At 36.2% G+C, this 25,844-nt stretch overlaps 1 protein-coding gene across 9 annotated transcripts in view; it reads left to right on the forward strand.

Moving 5' to 3' along the window:
* The window catches only part of DYNC1I2 (dynein cytoplasmic 1 intermediate chain 2), a 56,843-nt gene that overhangs the window by 22,913 nt on the left and 8,086 nt on the right, over positions 1–25,844 (forward strand). For all 9 annotated transcript variants that reach the window (XM_047772870.1, XM_047772874.1, XM_047772876.1 and 6 more), the window contains 9 exons: positions 1,864–1,979; positions 14,274–14,369; positions 14,580–14,742; positions 14,854–14,953; positions 15,436–15,561; positions 16,444–16,590; positions 16,960–17,073; positions 17,522–17,655; positions 18,813–18,957. In XM_047772870.1, the coding sequence (XP_047628826.1) occupies positions 1,864–1,979; positions 14,274–14,369; positions 14,580–14,742; positions 14,854–14,953; positions 15,436–15,561; positions 16,444–16,590; positions 16,960–17,073; positions 17,522–17,655; positions 18,813–18,957 (1,141 nt within the window). The remainder of the gene's footprint in view (positions 1–1,863; positions 1,980–14,273; positions 14,370–14,579; positions 14,743–14,853; positions 14,954–15,435; positions 15,562–16,443; positions 16,591–16,959; positions 17,074–17,521; positions 17,656–18,812; positions 18,958–25,844) is intronic.

The following is a 25,844-nucleotide window of genomic DNA, read 5'->3' on the forward strand; positions in this document are numbered from 1 at the left end:
TTATAAATGTTTGCCACTGCCATTGTGCCGGACTTGGCTCTTTTCCCCTGATAATTTGCAGCTTCTAAAATATACGAACAGTACCTTTAAGAATTATGTATAAAGTAAGAGTAAAAAAGCCTTGAATCAGGGCATATAAGAAAAGTATATGAGCTTCTTGTACATTAATTTGAAGGCCTCTTTATTAGCTACCTTGAGGCTCCTCTAGCCGCAGTTGCTTGCTTATTCTCAGTAAAAGTGGTTTGGATAAGTGAAGTATTACCTCCCTAAATCTTAGAATATTTTGTTTGTTTGTTCTAATATTGTGATTTTGATCTATTAGACACTATGTATGTACTCAAGTTAGTAATGATATTGGCTTGGCTTTTTTTTTTTCGAATATGGAGTGATTTATTTTTTCATATGATTTGCATCTTAAAAATCAGGCTATAAACTTTCTTATTTCAGATTTTATTCTTAGAGTACTAGATTACTTCAGATGTACGTAAATTTTCCCATTTAATTTTTTGATTATGCTTTTTTTCTTTTTTGTCCTTACAGCTAAGATACTAAGATACTCCTAAGGTAGAAAACACAAAAATTTCTTTTGGCTCACATTTGGAACCTTAGAGAAAACTATTTCTTTAAATATACTACTCTGATTAAACATTTTTGTACAGGATTTTGAAAAGGATGTTTATATAAGAAAGAAGTTATTATATTACCAGTTATATTACCAGTTATATATCTGTATACACATGTATATGATACACACACACACACACACACACACACACATATCTTTCAGCTATCCTGCTTTATATTCTGGAAGTTACAGCAGTGTTTTTATTAGGTATTCTTTTAAGACCGCTTCATTTTTTTAGAACATCTTTAGGAGTTTAGAAGCATGTTTATTTGGTTTAGAATTTAGACATCTACTTATAATAACCCAAGAAAAAATTCCCCCAGACATAGAATAAAATATATTTTTCTTTCGGTATATTTTCCTTAGCTACAACTCTCTTTTGTTTTTCAGGGAAAAAAAAAAAAAAAAATCCCTCCTATTTAAAACGGAAGTGACTTTAGTTATTTCATGGTATTCAGAAGATGTGTTGCTTTAGTTTAGGTCTAAAATATCTGCACTGTAGTCTGTCCATATGTGAATCAAGGACAATACTGATCATGCAGGGATTAGATTTTTTTTTTTTTTGCTTGTTTGTTTATTTTTTTTACCACACTGGCAGCCTGAGCAAGTTCCTCAGGGATCAAACCTGAGTCATAGCAGTGACAATGCTGAATCCTAAACTTGCTTAGGCTTCCAGGAAACTCAGGGATTAAAAATTTTAAGTTTAAATATTTTATTTTAAAATCTAAATGGACTGTTTGATTCTCGATTTCTGTAAAATATACCTAGCAAAAAACCAGCTTTTAAAAGAAACTTGTTTTTCATTCTTAAAGCTGAAGTCTCCTAATGATGAAGGGAACTAATTGTGGTCTGAGTGAGATCCATAAATTTGACCCTTGAAAAAAGTCCAGAAACATATTCCTCCTAAAAACAGTTCTTATAACCAACTATATTCAGCAGTCTCCTTTGAAATTCCTACCCTCTTACTCAGTTATTACCCACACATTGCTTTAGGAAGCTAAATTATTTGCCTTTTTAAAGTGAAAAATAAACACCTTGAATGATTCAGAAATGTTTTTTGTTTTTGCTACCTTCTAATTCTTTTGCTAAAATAAGCCAATTAATTGTTCATCCAAAATTTCTTGAATAAAACAAGAACTTAAATTACAGTGTTGGATATACAATGTGTAATTCTTACTTTTCTGAAATAACATGGTTTGATGTAGTTAAAATGTACCATTTGTGTTCACTTTATTTAGACGGGGACCTATTAAACTTGGAATGGCTAAAATTACGCAAGTTGACTTTCCTCCTCGTGAAATCGTCACATATACAAAGGAAACCCAGACTCCAGTAATGGCTCAACCCAAAGAAGGTGAGTATCTGTCCTAAACATGATTTTCACTAAGCTCTCATATTAAATATGTGGATTCTTTCATTTTTTCTTCCTTTTTAGTTTTTTGGCATATATTCATGGGGGAAATGTCATAGAATTAATGCTTTGGGTTTCTGTATTTCTGTATTTGGTCTTTAGAGTTTTCAACCTTTTTCTTTTAGAAATTAATAAAAGTATAAGCTGCATGTATGTTTTTTTAATTTTGTTGACATAAATTTAAATATTTCAGTCTTCATTTTGTTATTGATAGGTGCTTCTTTAGAAGCAGAAAAGCTCAGGAATGTTCTGTGTCATGAAAATAATTTTTCCCCAAATGAGACTGTATCTCATAGTAAATGAAATCATGTATATTATCTTCTGTGGAACATACTGTATTCTGATATACTGTCATTGTTATCCATACTAATGAACAAATCTAGACCTAATTCATAAACTTCCTCTTTTATAATCTAAGGCCTCTGCTATGTTGATTACATAGCAGCCTTTAATCTGTGTGAAATGGATGGAAGTGTGTATACATTATATTGAATGTGGAGTCCTGTGATTCCTAAACTAGAAGGAGTTACTATTTTTATATTGGGGACTAATTTTTAAAATTCTCATCAGAGACGATTTAAGCATAAAGTTAATATGATAGTTCTTGTGTTTCTAAGGGATGTTAATAAATTTGTCACACATAAAAGAGGTTTACTTATGATCCCTAATACAGATTCACAGTTTCTTCTCTGAAACCTTTGAAGCTGTGTGTGTGTGTGTGTGTGTGTGTGTATAAAATTTTTCACATTTCAGGAAAGTAGTAGAGTATATGTCCTATATATCAATACCCCAGCAGCATCTTGGGCATTAATAGTTCAGCAAAAGATATGAATATTCAAACTGAGTGAGGTAAATAATGATTATAGGTAGCTTTACCTCTGGTCATGTCAGAGTTTACCACCAAATGAGTTATGAATTTTACAGTTGATGATATTTGCAATTGTGAGCCTGTAATAAATTATCCTTCTAGCAGTCTGCGTAAAGAACATTTTTTTTCTCCTTAGGAAAACATTTCTATTTGATTATAGAATATCAATACAAAAACTTTATTAAATGTTTGATTTATTTTTGAAAATTCAGTTAAATTACTGCATTTCTCCCTTAAGGAGAAGCAAAAGTAGTATTCACTGCAGAAAGCCCACAAAATACAAGGAAGCAGAAGGGGGGAAAAATCTTTGAAACCCGTAGGTATTCTCAATGAAATGTTTAAATTTTTATATTTATATATTCCTCAAAAGAAAATTAGGATTATAACATTTATAGCCCTTTTTGAGTTAAGAGTAGGTCATCACATATACTTCTTGGGGGGCAGGGAGCTGGGGGCACATGTGCAGTGGCTTGATATGGGATCTTAGTTCCCAGACCAGGGATTGAACCTAGGCTGTGTTGGTAAAAGTGCCAAATCCTAACCTCTAGACCACCTAGGAACTCTCATCACATGCCCTTTTTGTCTTTTTAGGGCTGAACCTGAGGCATATGGAGGTTACCAGGCTAGGGGTCTAATCGGAGCTGTGGCCGCTGCCCTACCTCACAGCCATAGCAATGCTAGATCCAAGCCACGTCTGCAAACTACACCACAGCTCATGGCAACGCCGGATCCTTAACCCACTGAGTGAGGCCAGGGGTCGAACCTACCAGTCAGATTCGTTTCTTCTGAGCCAAATCGGGAACTCCACATCACATGCACCTTTAACAGTTGTCTTTTCCCTGTCCACTGGGGATGGACATGAAATAAATATCTTAAGCTTTTCCTTTCACTTTCATCTTGTTCCCAAAGGGAGTTGATATTATTATACATACAGTTAAACTTGAAAATTTTGAGGAAATCAGGGTAACTTTTTTTTTCTTCTTCTTTTTTTTTTGGCTGCCCCAAGGCATATGGAGTTCCCAGGCCAGGGATCAGATTGGAGCTGCAGTTGTGATGTAAGCTGCAGCTGTGGCAACACCAGATCCTTAACCCACTGTGCTGGGTCCGGGATCAAACCTGCATCCCAGTGCTCCCAAGATGCTGCCAATTCCCTTGCACCCCACAGCAAGAACTAACATTTTTATCCAAGAGTTTTTTTAGTTGACCATATGACTGTTCATTTCTTTAGATACATTTTTTCACTCCTGCTGCTCCATTGACTGATAAGATAGCTTTCATAGGTGCAAAATCCTCATTTTACCAGAAAAAAAGCTACTAATGGTAAACTTGTTTGAGGCATAAGCAACTTAAAAAAAATAAAGAGGAAAGCTAAAGTGCTGAACGACTAGTATGGAGAAAACTAATATTGTAGGGTTCCATAATTTCCAGAAATACTATTTTATTAACTAATATATTCAAGTACTGTAGTGTCTGTCCTTGGGAGATACATTATTAGATATGTTAACTCAGAATGTGGGCCAAATGGGGAGTTCCCATTGTGGTGCAGCAGAAATGAATCCGAGTAGTATCCATGAGGACGTGGGTTTGATCCCTGGCCTTGCTCAGTGGGTTAAGGATCTGGTATTGCCGTGAGCTGTGGTGTAGGTCACAGACACGGCTTGGTTCCTGAGTGGCCGTGGCTGTGGCCTAGGCCAGCAGCTACAGCTCCAATTAGACTCCTAGCCTGGGAACCTCCGTATGCTGTGGGTAAGGCTCTAAAAAGTCAGAAAACAAAAATGAAAACAAGTGAGCAAAATAGCTAAAATGAGGGTACAAGGACTCATTTAAAAAATAAATTAGGCTTTTTTTTTTTTTTCTTCTAATGATTTGGCGATTTAGTATTTCAAAAGTATACTTATGAAATGAATTTTGGGTTGTTTCAAATGTAAGGCATTCTGAAGTTATATGGGGTAATGCCTATTGTAATGTATCTATAATTATATTTAATTGAAGACTTTTTTTTTTAAAAGGCTGCACTTGTGGCATATGGAACTTCCTGAGCCAGGGATTGAATATGAGCTACAGCTGTGACCTACACCACAGCTCTGGAAATGCCAGATCCTTTAACCCACTGCACCAATCCAAGGATTGAATCCATGCCTCCTCAGTGACCCAGGCCACTGCAGTCAGATTCTTAACCCACTGCACCACAGGGGAAGCTCCAGACTTCCATTTTTAAAAAATAATTTTTATAATGATTTTTATTTTTTATATTATAGTTGGTTTATAGTGTTCTGTCAGTTTTCTACTGTACAGGAAAGTGACCCAGTCACACACACACACACACACACACACATACACACACATATATACACATACATTCTTTTTCTCACATTATGCTCCAGTATGTTCTATCACAAGTAACTAGATGTAGTTGCCTGTGCTATGCAGCAGGAAAAAATAATTTTTTTCTAATTTTATAGTACTGTATTATAGAGAATTTAGAGAAGACAGAAAGGATATATAAAGAATGTCTATGATACCACTGTGTAATAGCTGTTGTTAATATTTTGATTTCAGCCTGTTTTCTATATTTTTTCAAAATTTATATATGTGTACATATACACACATACATACACATGGTTTTATATCCTACCCAGAATTTTCATTTTTAAATGCTTGTTTCTGACATACATATATGTTTTAAAGTGAGAACATGTAACTTAATGTCTTTGAACTTATTTCAGTATGTGGCTGCACAGTAGAAGATTGGCAGTTTTCAAAAAATTCTTTTTCTCATTTTTATTTTCCAAGTAATTGGAAAATTTAAAAGATTGTGATTTGTTAGCTAAGCTGTTGACCCAAAAGTTCAAGATAAACTGTATTCTTTTTAGTTTGAAATTATTGAGGACAGGGCTCTTGGATCATTGCACTTCCGCATCTTTGCCAAATTTTCCGTGAGTATAGGGACTGTTTCTTCCTCATTGCTATAATGCCTGAATAGTGCATGGCGTGTAGTAAGTGTGAACTCAGTAAATATTTGGTTAAGGAATTAATTGCTTTTACCTTCTGAGGAGAATGAGTTACTTACTTGGGATTTTTTTTTTCCATGCCTTTACTCTGGAGGTAACTACTAAGAAAATAGGTTATTTTCAAGTGTTAATGCTACAATATAATTAGTAATGAAATTGGGTGACAAAGTGTAGTCTTAGTTTTTTGTTTTAATATGACTGTATCATATTCCTTTTTTTTTTCTTTTGACTTTTTAGGGCAGCACTCGCAGCATATGGAAGATCCCAAGCCAGAGGTCAAATCAGAGCTACAGCTGCCGGCCTACACCACAGCCACAGCAACACGGGATCTGAACCATGTCTTTAACTACAGCACAGCTCACAGAAATGCCAGATCCTTAACCCACTGAGTGAGGCCAGGGATTGAACCTATGTCCTCATGTATGCTAGTCAGATTGGTTTCCGCTGAGCCACAACAGGAACTCCCCGTATCATATTGTAATCATTATTTGCTCTTAGATCCATAAGTGAAACATATATTCTCCTTTGTAGCCTTCTTGAATTCTGTGATGATATGGTATGTAGATACAAACATGTGCTGTTATTTTGTCTATATATCCCTTTGAATGCCATGAAAAACATCGAACCTGTTGGCATCTTTCAAGTGAATTATCTTAGCTGTTTGTAACAATTCTTTGAACTTCATGTTCAGATTGACGGCTGAAAATTTTAACAGCAAAGAGTGCCTACTACATATCAGGTATAGTGTAAGGCACTTTGTGTTATTGCTAATGCTCTTACCCCAACCCTGAGAGTTAAGTATTGGTTCTATCTACACATGAAGGAGCTGAAGCCGAAAGAGTTTATCAAGATTCTAAACTAAGTCTGACTGATTACAAGGTTTGTTGTCTCTTATGCTGCCACTGAAGCAGCACTTTCAGACTTTTAGGGTAGTCACCTATGGTAAGAAAGTCAAATTTACTTTATAATCCAGCACAAACATAGATACAAATACATATAAGTATCCCTGTTTTTTTTTTTTTTTTTTGGCTGCACCCACGGCATGTTGAAGTTCAAGGGCCAGGGACTGAACCTGCATCACAACAGCAACCCAAGCTGCTGCATTGATAAAGCAGGATCTTAAACCTGCTGAGCCACACTGGAACTCCAGATATCCCTCAATTTTTAGAAATTCAATTTATGCCATTTTGCTTTTATGAAAGACCTACATCAGTACCTGTTTTTTGCTAATCAAAAGAAATCTATAGAGGATTTTCGATTTTACCAAAAAAAGATGAATACAGGAAAAAAAAGCATTCAATGTGTCTTACAGCCAGCTGTTATAGAGGTGGCAAGCACCCAGAGTAGAGAGTGGCACTGCCAGTCTCCTTCCCTGAAAACTACATTCAGCATCCCAGCAGAAAGCCACCATAGCTTTGAACTGTGTCTGTGAGCATCTGCACTATATCTCAATTTATTTTGTGTGTCTGTTTAACAAGATGTATCCTAAAGTAATTACTTCTCCACTTCACACCATTTCAACTTAAGAAAGTCTTCGTAGGATTTCTCTACTTTCAGATAGTGGGGGAAACTTATAACTGACCCAAAAGTTTTATGAAATAACAGCTTCTCTGCTCTTGTATATAAGAGCTCTGTATTTCATTTTTTCCAGTGTTGACCATAACACACTAAATTTATTGGTTTAGATCTGTAGTTTGAAAAACACTTCACTAAAGGATAGCATGGCTTAGCTAAATTATTTATTGGTAAATTTGCATCAGGATAGCATTTTATAGTGATTGGCTAAGAGTAATGAATAAATGCCTTTGATCTTCCATGGTCTTAAATAAAATTTTTTTTTATCTTCCCTGATGAAAGTGAAAGTGGCAAGATGGGTGAACTGAGCCCAGTTTTTGCTGAGTATGTCTGTGTCAGCACGACCACCTTTAAAATTTTCCTGTGTAGGGAGTTCCCGTTGTGGTGCAGTGGTTAACGAATTTGATTAGGAACCATGAGGTTGCAGGTTCGATCCCTGCCCTTCCTCAGTGGGTTAAGGATCCAGCATTGCTGTGAGCTTGTGGTGTAGGTCGCAGATGAGGCTCGGATCCCGTTTTGCTGTGGCTGTGGTGTCAGCTGGCAGCTACAGCTCCAATTAGACCCCTAGCCTGGGAACCTCCATGTGCCGTGGGAGGGCACATGGAAAAGGCAAAAAGACAAAAAAAAAATAAAATAAATAAAATTTTCCTGTGTGGACTAGACTTAGATGTTTTATAAAGGTCCACATTTTTTCATTTGCAGCCTAACAAGTATTCATTCATTCAACACGTTTATGAGTATATATGCTATATACCAGGTTATTTCTTTGCTCTTGTAGTTTCAGGTTGAGATATGTACGTGAGGGAGAATAAGAAACATACCCCAGTACCATGGGGCCTTCCTTAGCCTTTGGAACTGTTTATAAAAATGAGATCATTTCCTTTCCATGTCATAATTGTTTTCATGTCTAGGGTTCTTACATTGTTTCTTTTCCCAATTTGTGGAGGTCTTAGAGGGAAAGAAAGAAACTCTGAACTTAAGTTTTTATAATGAAAACAATTAGTGTTTAACTGTACTTCTGCATATTCATTGGTCTATTACAGTGGTTCTCAAACTTAGCCTGATTGGCTCTCATTTAAGAATTATGTAACAAATTCCAAAACTCACCATGAAACAAAATTGCTGAAATCAGTTTGAGTGTAACAGGCAGTAAATTAAACTTGGGTAGGCAGTGTGATTAGTGCAGAAGTAATGTGAGTTACCAAATTGAAAAGAAAATTTGGCCTCAGACTTAACTCTTTTCTTCTTCTTTTTTTTTAATGGCTGCACCTGTGGCTTATGAATATATTTGGGCCAGAGATTGAATCCAAGCCGCAGCTGTGACCTACACTGGATCCTTTAACCCACTGCAACCCAAGCTGCTGCAGTCAGATTCTTAGTCCATTGCACCATAGCAGGAACTCCTTTCATTTTTTTTTTTTAAGTAGCTGAATCTATTCTTGTAAAAAGGAGTTTTTATTCTGCTTCCCCACCCCCCATTCTAGCCATCTTTTTGCTTTCAAGTTTACTCTGTAAGTTGGTAGTACCAATTCTGAACTGAGGTGCTTTGCTGTCTTAAAGCACCTACTGTGAATGAAATTGACTAGGAACATATGACCTCAGTCAATTTCAGTCTCCCCAGGAAAAAAACTTCTCATGGCAGGAGTGTGGTGTCCATAGATATACTCCTGGAAAAGTTACTTCTTTCTCTTATCTTTTAAGTTTTTAAGGCTTTTGAAAATGGTGTTTTGTTTTCATCCCATCAGTATGGATTTTTGTTGTTGTTGCAGTTTTTAGACACAGATTTTTAAAGGGGAAGAAATTCCAAAGTTCAATCAACTTGTTTACATCTGAGGCAACTGAGGCCCAGGGAAGTTCATTGCTGACCTTACGGTCACAGTATGACAGAATATCAGAGCTACAACCAGAAACCTAGCTTTTGATTTCCAGTGAAGTGCTGTTTCTCATATCATTCCATTTTCTTATGTGTGGTGTTTTATATTTATTTTTGGTATTGATTTAGTAGTCAGATATTTTACCTCAGGTACAGGTTGATTAGCAGTTATAATGTATAGAAAACTGTTACATATAAATAGCTCTTGATTTCTTATTGCATGATCTTAACATCTGGCATCCACATTTCTCAAGTAGACTAAATCTGTGGGCCTTCATTACCCTCATCTAAACTGGATTTTTAAAAAAATTCTAGGATAAATAACACAGTTAATAAATTAGTTTTAACTCAGAGAATCTGTGAGAATATAAATATAATTGAAAATTGAAGGATTTGTTCTTAACCTTGATTGAAAGACTTTAATCACCATATCGGAAATTGTGGGCTCAGAAAAATGTAATATTTATGAGATCGCAGATAAATGGATCTATGTTAATGATGCCAATACTGCCTAAATAAAATATGAATTTTACATACAAAGAGACAATGTAGAGAGGCAAATTCCCTGTTAAGGTAAATGGTATAATTAAAGTATCACTCCTTTTTTATTTGACCCCCAAATTAGCATTAGATCTGTATTCAAAATATTCCTGATTAAGATTTTCTTTTGTCTAAGATCTAAATTTTTAAGGAAATCCAGGTGACCTTGCATCTTATTCTAGATATGTAAAAAAATAAAAGGATTGGATTCCATTGATACATACATGAATCTTTGTCCTAATAGATAAGATTTTCTTAATATTGATTTTAAAGAGTAAGGTATAAGAAGATGAAATTATGGACAAATTGATTGAAATGAAGTAATTCAAAATGATGTTGATCCAAAAAAGAAAATTATTTTGAAGATATTGAAGGAAAATCATTCATCTCTAACATGTATTTTTAAACTGATGATTGAATCATTTCCCTCTAATAATCTCATTTTGTTTGTGAAGTTATTTGTAAGTTGAATTTTTATAAATTAAGTCATATTTTTATATGCAACACATTTCCTGATGTTTAGAACTCAGTAGTGAGTTGTTTTGTACCATGAGTAATCAGACTACTTTGTAAATTCTTCATAGGTTATTTAACTTCCTTAAAATGTAGCACACCAGTATGGTGAAACTAGTTAATAAATTTATAGACAACAAATGTATTTCCTAAAAACATTAAGGCACTAATGATGAGATTTATTTTTCACTTTATATTGGGAATTGTGATAAGGGTTCAGGTATTGATGTTTAGGGAGAATTTTCTAGGATCTTGCATATTACCTGTTAAATGTGTTGTAATATTTTAAAATAATTCAGAGTGTACTTTGTCTCATTTCTTAGCTTAGAGGTCTTATAAAGGTAATATGACATACAGATGAGAAAACTTGCTCTGAAGACTCCTTCCCTCAGCTTAACAAAAGCCACCCATTTCACAGATGATTTAACTTTGATTAACCTACTCCATTCTAACAGATTATTCCAACAACTGGAATTTCATTCTTTGGTGTTATTTCTAGGTGTAGCTTAATTTACGGGACTGCTTTTCTTTCCATCTCACCAAAATACATCACAATCTTGATGTTAACTCAGTAAAAATTCAATGGTTCATTAAACCTAGTTTTAGCGTTCATTGGCAAGAGATTTGTCATTTTAAAAGTAACTGCTACTTTTATGCATTCTTTACTGCTCAGTTTATAACCTTAAATTCCCTGTCAGAGAAAGCATGGAGTTAACCACTTAGCATATTGCAATGAATATTCATCAATAAATTGATGTGACATGGCTGTCCCATTTTTCAGTCTTCCTGCTCTGTTGCAGTCTTTTTCAGTTTTAAATATGTTATAGTTTATCATGTAATAGTTACTAGCTTAGAAAATCTTTAGAATTGGAAGACTGTATTTTTGGTCATATTAATAGTTTTTTTAGTAGCTAATTCTATTAGTTTTTTATGAGAGAAGTGTATTTGTTTCAGAGGAAAATTCTCTAATCTGATATTACTGATGTTAGGCATTTTTTTTTGCCAAATATTTGATATATAAAGATAATCAGATTTATAATAAAAATACTATGTTTTGTACTTTTTAAGAACAGATTTTTTTAATGTTCCTTGAATTTTTATTTAGCTTTATTTTTATGAAGCTTGGGTTTAAGTATCTATCATAGTTTTTAAATCAGTTTTTAATTCATGTAGAGAGGTGTGTACACAAATTCTAAAATAAAATCCTGAAAACAAGTGTTTAAATAGATTATACTCATCATTCACCTACAATTAAAATAGTCTAAATGAGCAAATAAGCGTGGCAGATGCTGTATAAGTAGGCAGATATAGATCACTGTCTACCATACTTCATCTACATTTTAAATTTTAAAAGGAAAAGATTGTCTATAAGCATGATCTTTTCTGTTAAATATGTAGATTATGAGGTCACTTAGCACTAAAGTACTGACCATATGCATTATGACAGGAATTTGACACCTGTCATTGGAAATGGTACTTAGAAGCCGTATAATGCAACAAAGTTGAGGGAGGAAAATATGATGTGGATGGGAGGCTGTAATTTATAATTCACAGTGCTTAAGAATGACCTATCCAGGGTGACTGAAATTCTCTATCTTTGATTTTAGGATTTACATACAGTGAGCCCTACTGGTAAACAAAATTGATTAGAATAACTGACAGTATTAGCAGAAAATGGAAACATACACATTTTTAGTTTTAATTTTTAGTTGAGATAAATCTTATTATTCTAGAAGTCAATTTTTAAGTTAAGGATAATCAAATTATTTTATTACATTACACCAGAAGGTGACTTTATGGTAGAATTTTATTGTAATGTTTGAGCAGTGCCATATAGAATTGTTACCAGTTATACTGTTTTCAGATTAATAATCCATTGTATATGAGAATTCATCTAAAAAGAAGTACTGTCTTTCTGTTTCTCTGTGTGATTATTTTGCCCCCCAAAAAAAAGCTTTCATTTTTTTAAGTAGCACAAAAGCTGTAATTGGCATGCTTTGTAAGGAAGTGTCAATGTGCAAGAGAGTGGCGATCACTAAGAATTCTTTTACGTGTTCTTTCCCCTTTGCACCACCGCCTCCTCAGCGGGGTCACTGAGATCACTAGCTTTTCTTGAAATGGCCATTTTCACTGGCAGGTGCATTATACCCTGTATTTTCAGATTGTTTTTCCATTCTGAATGTTTGGCAGGTTGATTGCTCTGGCTGCATTGACGGAGAAAGGGCTGACAAATGCGGTTGGGCTGGCTGAAAAGACAGTGATTACTGTTTTCCTTTGTGGCTGATTGAGGCCCTTGAAAGGAAAAATTTTAACCTTCACCATTTGGTTCAAAAGTATGAGCATATATTGAAATCATTCTTGCCATTTATCCTAGTTCTGTAAACTTGTCAGAACGTAAAAATCGCTCAATTTCAAGTAATGTAGGATTGGCATACGTCATTATCATTTTGATTAAGTTGGAGGTTGTATCATTGTATGCATTATACAGTGTCATTTAAAGCTTTCTTTCCTACAGGTACAGTTATATTTTTATTGCTTATACTCTGGAGTTAGAAAGATTTTCATAGCTCTCCAAACCTAACACTATGTGTGTGGTTTGGCAGCTGGTGTGGCCTACAAGCTGCATTTTGTTTGCAGGGTAAAGGCTTATCTGTAGGCCTCCTGGAGTGCGAGTAATTGCACCAGCTCGCCATTGGGGAGAGACAGGATTGGAAGCAGTCAAGCGGAAGAATGTTATGCCATCCCATTGCCACCTTGTAGCAGAAAGACACAATCCCAGCAGTGCCATCTGGTTGTTGCTATCTAGTCAGCTGGCCTGGCTGCTGGGACCATGACTTGGCAGCTGGTTCCCATCCTTGACCATTCTTTTGTGTATGTCGTATGTATGTGTGTTTTAGGTAATTTTGAACATGGGTCAGGGAAATGACTATAACTAACAAGTAAAGTCCCGTCATTGAATGGGCTCTCATTACTTGAGATGCACTCTGCTGCAGACGCCTGCTGCCTTTTCCTCATAGACTAATGACACATCTGTTTAGGCAATAAAAATAAGCGCTTTCTTCATAAAAATCTATCACAGTACCTAGTGAAAGAAAAGGTAGGCAGAGTTGTCTATTCTGTAATATTCTAAAATACGTATCTAAAGGTATTTCCTGGTTTGGGGTATAAGAGAAGATTTAGTAATTTTTTAAAAGTCTTATAAACAGTGTATATTATCTCAATATATATTTTTATTCAAGTTAAGAAAACATTAAGAGCTTATTGCCACATCATATAACTGTAGATAATGAGGCTTGCATTTAAAATGACAGAATAGAAAATGTGGTCTCATAGCTATTATCTTTAAAATCTGCCTCTCAAATAGCAACCTGAGAGTTAATGTAAGCCATCTTTATGCCATATGAAGACCCATTAGACACTGATGGTTTCAGATCACAAGTAAGCAGCCAGCTCTATAGGCTATTTTAGACATTTGATTTTCTTCATTTTATAGCATTAATGTGTCAGCATGCTACGTAAAACTGTGTCGGAGTTGCATGTTGTTCTGTCTGGAGTGATAAATGCTTGCAAGCTTTTAGAGATTTCCATGAGGAATTCATCATAGTTGCTTATATATCTTTCAGTTTATGTAGCTACAGAATTTGATGTGACTATTGCTGAGTTACCCCATAGGTATGTATAAAAACCAAGAAGTTCCCTTATAATAATTCTTTCTTTAAAATTGTGATGATAAAATTTATTTTTACTTCGTCTGTCTTATCAGTGGTTCATTTTTGCTTTTAGCTGAAGAGCTGTGATGCTTTCTGAAATATTACTTTGAGCCATCAGTTTCAGAAAAATAATTTAATTTTTTTCAGATGAAGAGGAAGAAGATGACGTAGTGACTCCTAAACCACCTATTGAACCTGAAGAAGAGAAAACTTTAAAGAAAGATGAGGAAAGTGATAGTAAAGGTATCCTAAAGAATTTAACTTTGAAAATTTTATTGATTCCTGTTAATATTGCCTTTATTATTATGTATTAAAGTAGAACAAAATGTTCTAAATCAGAGTCTAATCTGCTTGAAAAAAAAAAAGAGCAGCATTCATTGATCCAAATTGTAATAGTGAGGTGACATGATTTGAATGGCATAAATCAAACTTCAAAAAAAGTCTGTTTTCTAGCACCCCCTCATGAGCTGACTGAAGAAGAAAAGCAGCAAATCTTGCACTCTGAGGAATTTTTAAGTTTCTTTGACCATTCTACAAGAATTGTAGAAAGAGCTCTTTCTGAGCAGATCAACATATTCTTTGACTACAGTGGAAGAGATTTGGAAGACAAAGAAGGGTAATGTTTAATTGTTAAAATTATGGCTTCTGCATTGTTAAATTACTTCAGAGCAGGAAGTTATAACACAGGTTTTTTTCTTTTTTTTTTTTGTTTGGCCTCTTTCTGTAGAGAGATTCAAGCAGGTGCTAAACTATCATTAAATCGACAATTTTTTGATGAACGTTGGTCAAAGCATCGAGTTGTTAGTTGTTTGGATTGGTCATCTCAGGTAAATTGTAACAAAATTGGTTGCTGTTAACTCATTTTTTAATTATAATAAGGTAGTTTTAATTTAATTATGGAAACTGTAATTAAATCAATATATTATTTAAAATAACAATGGATGATGGTTCTAATGTTATAATTATGTACTTAAGAAGAAAGGATTGTAAGCACTATATTTAAAACTCAAGATTTTATTTATGCCATAGCCCGGTTTTACTAATTTCAGTTGTTTGCCAAATCCTTTGGATAGAATTACAATACATAGTTTAACAAAATGTTTTAATGTTAAACATTTAAAATAAGCAACTGTACTGATTTAACGTTTTACTAATATCCCTGTGAGCGTGACTGTAGAGATATATTTCTTGAAGTGATAGGAATTTGTATTTTCAGAATAATTTGATAAAGACAGTTGAGTAACTAGGAATGTAAAACACTTCTTAATCATGCATAGCATTTTTTGTCCCACTTGATTCTTGCAAACAGTATCCAGAGTTACTTGTGGCTTCCTACAATAACAATGAAGATGCTCCCCATGAGCCTGATGGTGTGGCCCTTGTATGGAATATGAAATACAAAAAAACTACTCCAGAGTATGTCTTCCACTGCCAGGTAAGATGGTCTTTTAGCAGTCCTCCCCAAGTTTAAGAATTCACTAATGACTTTAGACAAGTGCCTTTTTTCTTTTCTTGTCAACATAATGATTTCATTGGATTGGCATTTACTAAACCACCTCATATTTGCAAACAGATGTTAACAGAAAAGTGCAGACTTCTCAGGTCAACGTGATCTGCCTTTTCTAGCTTTTCTGACATCTCTTATGTTTAATCACACCTAAAGTCCTTTGCAGTTGTGATTTTATGTTATTGTGATTGATTGTATGAAAGGAATCTTTTATAAAATGTCTTTTCTACAGGGAGTTTCTCAGGAACTTATTTGCTGAATATACAATTAGATGGTTGGCCCACTGAATTACTTATACATAGCCTGAGGAGCTGGAACTAGATAGTTTTAAGTAGAAACATATGTTTGAAGTAGGAAACAGATGCAGATTTTTAAAGTAGATTTAGTGGAAAGTTAGAATTTACAAGCCTTTCTAGTTGCATGTTCAATCTTTTAATATCATAATTCTGCAAAAAACACGTAACAGAATCAAAACTAGCATAGACTCTAATTGTCAGATTACTATCAGCAGCTAATGCAGAGCCAAGTTATCTTTTGATTTAATACTGTAATCAAATCAGTTTTTTGCTTTCTTCAATAAATTACTTCAACATTTATGTAAACAGTTGTTACATTTGACTTTTAAGCAAAACTATTCTCAAGCTGTATTTTTATATTTTAAAATGAAATGAAATTTTTGCATACTTACTGGTTTTTATAATTTCTGATAGTTTACAATAAAGGGGAAAATGTTTAGATTTATTTTTTTAACTTGTCACACTTCTTCCTTTCATTTGAACCTTATATATAAAAAATCTTGCTTATTTGCAGTCAGCTGTTATGTCTGCTACATTTGCAAAATTTCATCCAAATCTAGTTGTTGGTGGTACATATTCAGGCCAAATTGTGCTGTGGGATAACCGTAGCAATAAAAGAACTCCAGTGCAAAGAACTCCACTGTCAGCTGCAGCACACACAGTAAGTAAAGAGGCTATTTCCATTAGATCGACTCCTTCACCATTAAATACTTAGTAGTGTCCCTCAGAGTAGTCTTAAAATGTGTTTCCTTTGATTTATGAATTCATCATTTAGCCACCAAGAATGAAGGCTGATTGTTTTTTTTTCTTTGTTTGTTTTTGAAAACTCTTTTATTAGAAACTCATCCCTTCTGAGATAATCTTTTGTTAGTCAACAGAATAGCATCAAACTTCACATTGAAAATACCCTCAAGATATGAGACTATTTGGATATGAAACAGAATACCTGTGATTATCCAGTAAAAATTGTTTCTTTTTTTTTTTTGGCAAAATAATCACAGAAAATGTTCTTTAATATCTCCTTTTTTAGCATCCTGTATATTGTGTAAATGTTGTTGGAACACAGAATGCTCACAATCTGATTAGTATCTCTACTGATGGAAAAATTTGTTCATGGAGTCTGGACATGCTTTCCCATCCACAGGTAGGTTAAAGTTGGAAAACTGAAATTTTGAGACAAATACTGATTTTTTTTTTAAGTCTATATAAACCCCAGCTTATGTTTTTATAAATGTTCTATAATAGCATTATGGTAATAGTCTATAATCCTAAACATGTATTAAATATAGTTTGTGGTGTATACACTGGTTTTTTTTTTTTGTCTGTGCCCACAGCAAGTGGAAGTTTTCAGGCCAGTAATCAAACCGTACCACAGCAGCAACACAAGCTGCTGCAGTTACATCACCAAATCCTTAACCTGCTGCACCACAAGGGAACTCCCTCTATACTTTATTTTCAAACTGGCTTATCAAACTAAACTTATGTTAAGTAGTATAGTAAAAGAATTGTTTATTAGCAATTAATACTAGAAGTTTTTCTTTAAAAAATTAAAATTACATGTTTACAAAATAATCTCAATTTTTCCTGTGTAGGATAGCATGGAATTGGTTCATAAACAGTCAAAGGCAGTAGCTGTGACATCTATGTCCTTCCCTGTTGGAGATGTCAACAACTTTGTTGTTGGGAGTGAAGAAGGTTCTGTGTACACAGCGTGTCGCCACGGCAGGTAAGCCTAAACTGGAGTTTGCAGTTATTTAGAATTCCTCCTTGAATAATCTTATTAAAACAAATTGCCACTTGTTCAAGTAGAAATCTGTCCTAGAGCTACTCATTATTTGTGACAAATTATTTACGATAAGTATATAAAATTAAAGTAAATAGTTTAAAAAATAAAAGGTTATTGGAGTTCCCGTCGTGGCTCAGTGGTTAACAAATCCGACTAGGAACCATGAGGTTGCGGGTTCGATCCCTGCCCTTGCTCAGTGGGTTAAGGATCCGGTGTTGCCGTGAGCTGTGGTGTAGGTGGCAGACGTAGCTCGAATCCCCCATTGCTGTGGCTCTGGCATAGGACAGCAGCTGTAGCTCCGATCCAACCCCCAGCCTGGGAACCTCCGTATGCTGAGGGTGTGGCCCTAGAAAAGGCAAAAAGACAAAAATAAATAAATAAATAAATAAATAAAATAAAAGGTTATTTTGGATCATAATATGTTTAGGATTTTGAGGGTTACAGTGTGTTTTGATTTTTGTATATGTGGACATGCTCACAGAAGTTAATAGTAGGAAGTAGCACTCAGCAATTACAAATACAAAATGCACATGCCACATACTGACCTTTAAATTTATAAATAAGATTTTCAGCTGTTTTCCCATTTCGATTTATTTGGACTTTGAGCCTTAGTTCAGTCCTCCTGATAATTGTACAGTAATGTCACGTACACATTTTAAATTGGCTAGTATTTCTCCTGCTGTTCAATCTGTTTTGAAATTGTCTAGCTGTACCTTATCAATTGCTTCCTTAAAAAAAAAATTGTTTTCAGATTTTGTCTCAAATACAGATCACCTTCACTTCAAAGCCTTTGATTTAAAAGTAGCCCAGATTGTGTCTCTTACTTGTAGCTTCCCTTTGTCTCTATTCCACCAACTCAGAACCTCAGATATTGGGCTTTGAGGTCTTTCATCAATAGCATGATGTTTATGGTTCCAAAATGTACTTACTGCTTTAGTAGTGTTTATCAAATCTGGAGTAATACTCAACATAATTATTCTGATGTGTTATGAGCACAGAGATTGTTGAAATTATGTCAAAGTATAGTAAATAAACGTGTAATAACATTTATAAGTGATCTACTTAAGAGATTTTCCTGTTTCACTCTTCTGAAACAGCAAAGCTGGAATCAGTGAGATGTTTGAAGGACATCAAGGACCAATTACTGGCATCCATTGTCATGCAGCTGTTGGAGCAGTGGACTTCTCACATCTTTTTGTCACTTCATCATTTGACTGGACAGTAAAACTTTGGACAACTAAGGTATCCAAAAACAGATGTCTGATCATGTGCTCAGGTTTCTGACACAAGGTGGTGCTCTAATACTACATAAGAAAGACGAAACGCCTTCTAATGGCATAGAATGATTTACTGATAGAGCATATCTAATAAGTTACATAGAGCGTGAGGGAGCAACTAGATGTTGAAGTTTTCTTAAAAGTAGGCTGACAGATATGGTAACCCCACACATAACCAAGACCAGTCTTCCCAACACTTTAGGCTTTTCAAGCACAGAACTGCTTACCCTGAACTGAGTTGGGGAAGAAGCCCCTGAAGATCTCCCATGGCAGCAGTCATGTAGCTGCCATACAGCCCAGTGCAAAAGCCGTGCATTTGCTCTTTGGAGGGTTTTTAGAGGCTGTTCAGATCACAGTGGCCCACAGAGCTGATGGACACTGGAGAAAAGACAAAAACTGATGTATATTAAGTCTTATACATTAAGGCTATATACATCATAAACTTGAATTAAGAAAGTATTGGGAGTTCCCGTCGTGGCTCAGTGGTTAACGAATCCGACTAGGAACCATGAGGTTGCGGGTTCGGTCCCTGCCCTTGCTCAGTGGGTTAACGATCCGGGGTTGCCGTGAGCTGTGGTGTAGGTTGCAGATGCGGCTCGGATCCCGCGTTGCTGTGGCTCTGGCGTAGGCCGGTGGCTACAGCTCCAATTGGACCCCTAGCCTGGGAACCTCCATATGCCGCGGGAGCGGCCCAAGAAATAGTAAAAAAAAAAAAAAGACAAAAACAAAAAACAAAAAAAAGAAAGTATTGTGTAAATCTATATAAATATATATGGATGCATATAAATTTTTTGCTGTCCACAATACATAATTTAAATTGTTTGGGCTTCAGTAAATGTCAAGAAAGCCATTTATGTTATAAAGTGCTTCCTGATCTTCCAGCAATTCCAGGTAAGTGTGACGATGCCCTGCCTCATTAATAGTCTCAAGGCAAATCCAGTTAAAGAATGTTTCTTCCTGGGATAGACCTTGTAGTTTCCTATGACCCCATCTAAAAAATGAAAGTGCCTTGACTGCTGTATGGCTTTTCTACAGTATTACATTGTTGCTGGCAAAGCTGTATACTTGGAATATCAGATTTTATTTAAGTTAAATTTTAAGCTCTTTTTTTTTAATGTTTCCATCTGCCTTAATTCTAACTTTTTTTTTGATTCTTCAGTTTCTTTGAGAAAACTTGGTGCTCTTAAGAGATATTTGTCATTATTACAGTGGAACTCATATATATATATTTTAATCAAATGCTGGCCTCAGAAATCAGGGATGAACTCACTATTCACTCGTGTCTTTTTTTTTTTTTTTTTGTCTTTTTGTCCTTTTAGGGCCACACCAGCGGCATATGGAGGTTCCCAGGCTAGGGGTCTAATCAGAGCTGTAGTCGCTGGCCTATACCACAGACACAGCAACGCCAGATCTGAGCTGTGTCTGCAACCTACACCACATCTCATGGCAACGCCAGATCCTTAACCCACTGAGCGAGGCCAGGGATCAAACCCGCAGCCTCATGGTTCTTAGCCGGACTTGTTTCCGCTTCGCCATGACAGGAACTCCAACTCATGTCCTTCTCGATGCCTTTTTTTAGTCTAATAGGAAGTGAGTTAGAAAACTTTGCCTCTTAAAATTGAGCATTTTCAGGTTTGGGGTTAATTAGCAGGCGTAAAAATAGCACTTAAGTCTAATGAAGGAAACATGTTTAAAAAGTGCCTGACACCATGTTTAGCATGATAAGCACTTAATGTTCATTCACTTCCTCCTTTTCCCTTCATGGGGATCAGACAGCGCCTGAATGCATTTAGCCATTTATCTATTTTCTTGCCTGGACTATTCTTGAATTTCTGTTCTTTGAGATTTATTCAGTGGAAAAAAAGTAGAGAGGTAGAAGATCCTCACAACCACAAGCAAAGAAATATGTAATGCAGCTAGTAAAACCAAAGCAAGACACAGAATTGGAAGCCAACGATTCTCTCTAGGCTGCAGGCAGCCATCTAAGTGGCTAGATTTCTGAATATGCTTTCACCTTAGTAATCCTTTACATAGACACAGGAGACTTTACATCTTTCTTAGATTGTTGGTCAGCTTCCTTTTTTGGCAATTGAATCTTTTATCTATTTGTAGATTTATTATTATTTTTAGTATCTCAGGGCTTTGCTTGCCATCCTTCTTTTATCTTTAAATTTGAGGCTTCCATTCTTATATATATATTACCAAATAGGATTGAAAAATGAAGATTTCATCTTGCCTAAACAAGAACAGAATTTATATCTGTGATAGCACACTAATTGATGCTTGCTTTTGTGGTACTACACAGCTGGTTGATTAGTGGTTGATATTTTTTGTTCTTGTATTTTGCTGTATTTCAACATAGAACTGCCTGCTGAATAAGAATGACAGGCAGGCATATCTCTTTGCTAATTGAACTAGGCATTGCTTCCTTTCGTGAGCTTCATATAGAAGACCCATTTATTCACTCAACCAAGATACAGAGCTCTCCACTCCTTCTAAGACACATGCATACCTCTCCAATGTTAGTGGCCAGCTGGTTGGCCAACACAGAACAGGGTGTTTTTGTACATGCCCAAGGCCTCTCTAAAACTTGATCAGAAAAGATACCTTTTATTTTAACTTTTCTTCTTACAAATAGATATACTATCAAGAATGAAACAGCAACAGTCTACCGATAAATATTTTTTTTATTTAGCCGTATTTTGGCTCCCAGTGTCATTGTTTTGATCTTGGATTTATACTTTATAGTAATTCAGTTGCCGGTATTCATTTCTAACCTGAAAACTTGGTAGAGCCTCTGTGTTCTCCAACACAGTGGTAGTGAGTAATAGGCAAGGTTTTAAAATAATCTCTTTTTTTAATTTTTTTTTAAATTTTACTGGAGTATAGTTGACTTACAGTGTTGTATTAAAAAACAATCTCTTCTTAAAAACATTGTTCCAATTAGATTTTACGCTTTTAAAACCAATATCTTTACATTCATTAATTTAACAGACTTTAAATATTTTTCTCTGCCTCTACTTTTTAAGTGTTTTCTGCCTCTAGGAATTGAGCCCTCACAAACTAGATAAATGAATCATTAGATATTGCTGTTATCTTTAAGATCTCCCTCTGCCAAAATAGTGAAACAAGATTATTTCTTTTTCTCCCTTTCTGTAAGTCCTCTAAAAAAGTTGCTGAAAAAATCTCAGTATGGTTCTGCCTCAAATTTAAAGTAATCTACTTCTATTGTCTGCTTCTAATTTTTGCCTAGTCAGCAATTTATAATGCAGTGATAGAGTTCTGGATCATCAAATTGTTTTCATTAATTTTCTCTTTTTGTTTGTCTTTTTTGTCTTTTTAGGGCTGCACCTGCAGAATATGGAGGTTCCCAGGACAGGGGTCGAATTGGAGCCATAGCCAGCTTATACCACAGCCATAACAATGCCAGATCCGAGCCATGTCTGCAGCCTACACTACACCTCATGGCAACGCTGGATCCTTAACCCACTGAGCAAGGCCAGGGATCGAACCTGTGTCCTTATGGATGCTAGTCAGATTTGTTAACCGCTGAGCCGCAGTGGGAACGCCTTAATATATTTCTTAGAATAGGTAGTTCTCAAACTCTAGTAGTCCATATACACCTTAAAAGTTTTTCACAATCTCCGATGTCTTAAATTCCCTTATTTACACAGCTTTATTCTATTTAACTCTTAGAGAATACCAGCATCACAACAGGGTTAAAGAGATTTTACTATATGCTTATACTAGCAACTGTGCAGATCTTAGACTAACTAAAATGAAAAAAAATGCTTTGAAGTTTGGATGTCTCTTGAGAAATGCTGACTGACCATTAAGACTGAATCCTCCATGGCAGTATTTACCGTGGTAACTTACTGGCCAGTGTCTAGCGTGTCCTTTGCATATTCAGAACTCAGTTTTGTCAGTCTACTTGAGTTGATTAACCAGGGAGTGCTGACTGGAACTCACAGGCCTCCAAGACACTGATACTTTGGAGAAGGTCAATTTATTAATTTACAATGAGAAACAATTGCCAGAGGGCCTAGATACTCATGCTTGCCTGACCAGCTCATTGTTTCCCTGTAGACAACCCACATGGGAAGCCAAATTATAATCAGAAGGTTGCTCGGTGAGCAAGGAATTGGAACAAAAGAAGCTTTCTAATTTGAATGTTTAATGGCATCAAGGAAAGATATCCTGATTTATTCATCTTCACATAGAGATAACCTTGCCATGGGTGGTAGTCCTCAGAATCCATTGCCTGAGATTCTCTCTTCTGAACAGTACTTGAATTTGGCTCTGTCTTCATTTTTCTTGTAAGACTGCTTCTTTATATTTCTATTGCCCTTTTTTTTTGCCTTTTGTTTTTTTGAGGGCTATACCTGGGGCATATGGAGTTTCCCAGGCTAGGGGTCTAATCGGAGCAGTAGCCGCCGGCCTACACCACAGCCACAGCAACACCAGATCCAAGCCACGTCTGCAACCTATACCACAGCTCACAGCAAATGCCAGATCCTTAACCCACAGACCGAGGCCAGGGATCAAACCCACAACCTCATGGCTCCTAGTCGGATTTGTTTCCACTGAGCCATGACGGGAACTCCTATATTTCTATTGCTTTTAATAGATACAATCCTTCTCAGAAAGTTAATATTTTCTGTCAGGTTATATAGGAAGGTATTTCTGAGCTGGAAATCTTTTTTTTTTTTTTTGGCCCAGCAGGCCACAGCAGCTGCAACACCAGGTCCTTAGCCACTAGACCACCAGGAAACTCTGGAATAATTTTTTTTTTATCTGTTTTGGCCACACCTGTGGCATATGGCGATTCCCAGACTAGGGGTCAAATCAGAGCTGTAGCTGCTGGCCCTTGCCATAGCCATAGCAACTCAGGATCCAAGCTGCGTCCGTGACCTACAGCACAGCTCACAGCAATGCCAGATCCTTAATCCGCTGAGCCATTTTTTTTCTCTTCTTTTTGGAGCTGCACCTGGGGCATATGAAAGTCCCCCAGCTAGGGGTCGAATTGGAGCTGCAGTTGCCAGCCTACGCCACAGTGACAACATCTGAGCTGCGTCTGTGACCTACACCACAGCTCGTGGCAGCGCCAGATCCTTAACCCACTGAGTGAGGCCAGGGGTCAAATCTGCATCCTCATAGGCACTATGTCGAGTTCTTAACACACTGAGCACAATGGGAACTCCTGGAATCATTTCTTTTTAATGAGAATCTGTTTATTTCTGTTCTCATCCAATTGAGGTCATAATTATTTCCCAGTTCACTGGAAAGCACCTCACTGTTACGTTCATGAATTTATTGTAGAGACTCTTTTGGTTGTTAATCTAGAACTCCTCAATTTCCTCAGAAAAATACAGAATTACTGTATTAGTTTCCTGGGGCTGCCATAACAAATTGCCACAAACTGGGTAATTTACAACAACAGAAATTTATGCTCTCACAGGAGGCTAGATATCTGAAATCAAGGTGTTGGTAAGGTTGGCTACTTTTGGAGACTCTGAGGACAAATCTGTTCCTCTTCTTGTAGCTCTTTCCTAGTTGCTGATGGTTGCCAACAGTCTTGGTGCTGTTTGGCTTCCAGCTGCATCCCTCCAGTCTCTGCTTCTGTCGTCACGTGGTATTCTCCCTCTTGGTCTCAGTCCAGATTCTTCTCATCTTTTAAGACAGCAGTCATGCTAGACTTAGGGCCTATTCTAAGTGGTATAACCTCAGCTTAATTTAATTATATCCGCAAAGACCCTTTTCCCAATATTGTCACATTTACAGGTTCCAGATGGGCTTGAATTTGGTGGAAGGGTTGAGGAGGGGCAGACACTGGATAATTGTAAAGAACCCAGAAAAAAATATAGTTTGTCCCTCAACCACACAGTGTTTATTTTCACCACTGTACTAGAATGAGCTACCTTTGATTATTCAAATGCTGTCTGTCATTCAAAGAAGCCCTTTGTTTTGATTCATTTTTTTTTTTTTGGCAGTTATGTTTGCAACCCTTTCATTTGTAAGAATTTTATTTTATTTATTTTTTTGCTTGTTAGAGCTGCACCCGCAGCACATGGAGGTTCTCAGCCTAGCGGTTGAATTGGAGGGAGCTACAGCTGCCAGCCAACACCACAGCCACAGCAATGCAGGATCTGAGCCACGTCTGCGACCTATACCACAGCTCACGGCAACATCAGATCCTTAAACCTACTAAGTGAGGCCAGAGATTGAACCTGCAACCTCGTGGTTCCCAGTCAGATTTGTTTCCGTTGCGCCACAATGGGAACTCCTTTTTGTAAGGATTTTAGAGCTGCAGTGACCTTTAGATGGCACCTAGTTTGGTAGTTCTCAGTTTGGGTCACATTAGAATCACCGCAGCAGTTATTAAAACTTAGTGCTTACTTGGCATCCCAGACTGATTAAATCAGAATACCTAAGGAGACCTAGGTAACAACATGATTTTGAAAATACCTCCAAGGTTAGGGGGACTGCAAATAAAGGTTCAGAATCACTAATACAAAACCTTTTTTTATAAGTAAGGAAATAGGGGCCCAAAACAATAAAGTGACTTTTCTAAAGCCTTTAAGCTAAATTATTGGTAGCCCTGAGATAACAGTCTAGATCGTCAGAGTTCCCGTCTTAGCTCAGTGGTTGACAAACCTGACTAGCATCCATGAGGATGCAGGTTTGATCTCTGACCTCGCTTAGTGGGTTAAGGATCTGGCGTTGCTGTGAGCTGTGGTGTAGATTGCAGGCGCTGCTCAGATCCCGAGTTGCTGTGGCTGTGGCATAGGCTGACAGCTACAGCTCCCAGTGGACCCTTAGCCTGGGAACCTCCATATGCTGCAGGTACACCCC

Source organism: Phacochoerus africanus, chromosome 3 (assembly GCF_016906955.1).
Source record: "Phacochoerus africanus isolate WHEZ1 chromosome 3, ROS_Pafr_v1, whole genome shotgun sequence".
NCBI lineage: Eukaryota > Metazoa > Chordata > Mammalia > Artiodactyla > Suidae > Phacochoerus > Phacochoerus africanus.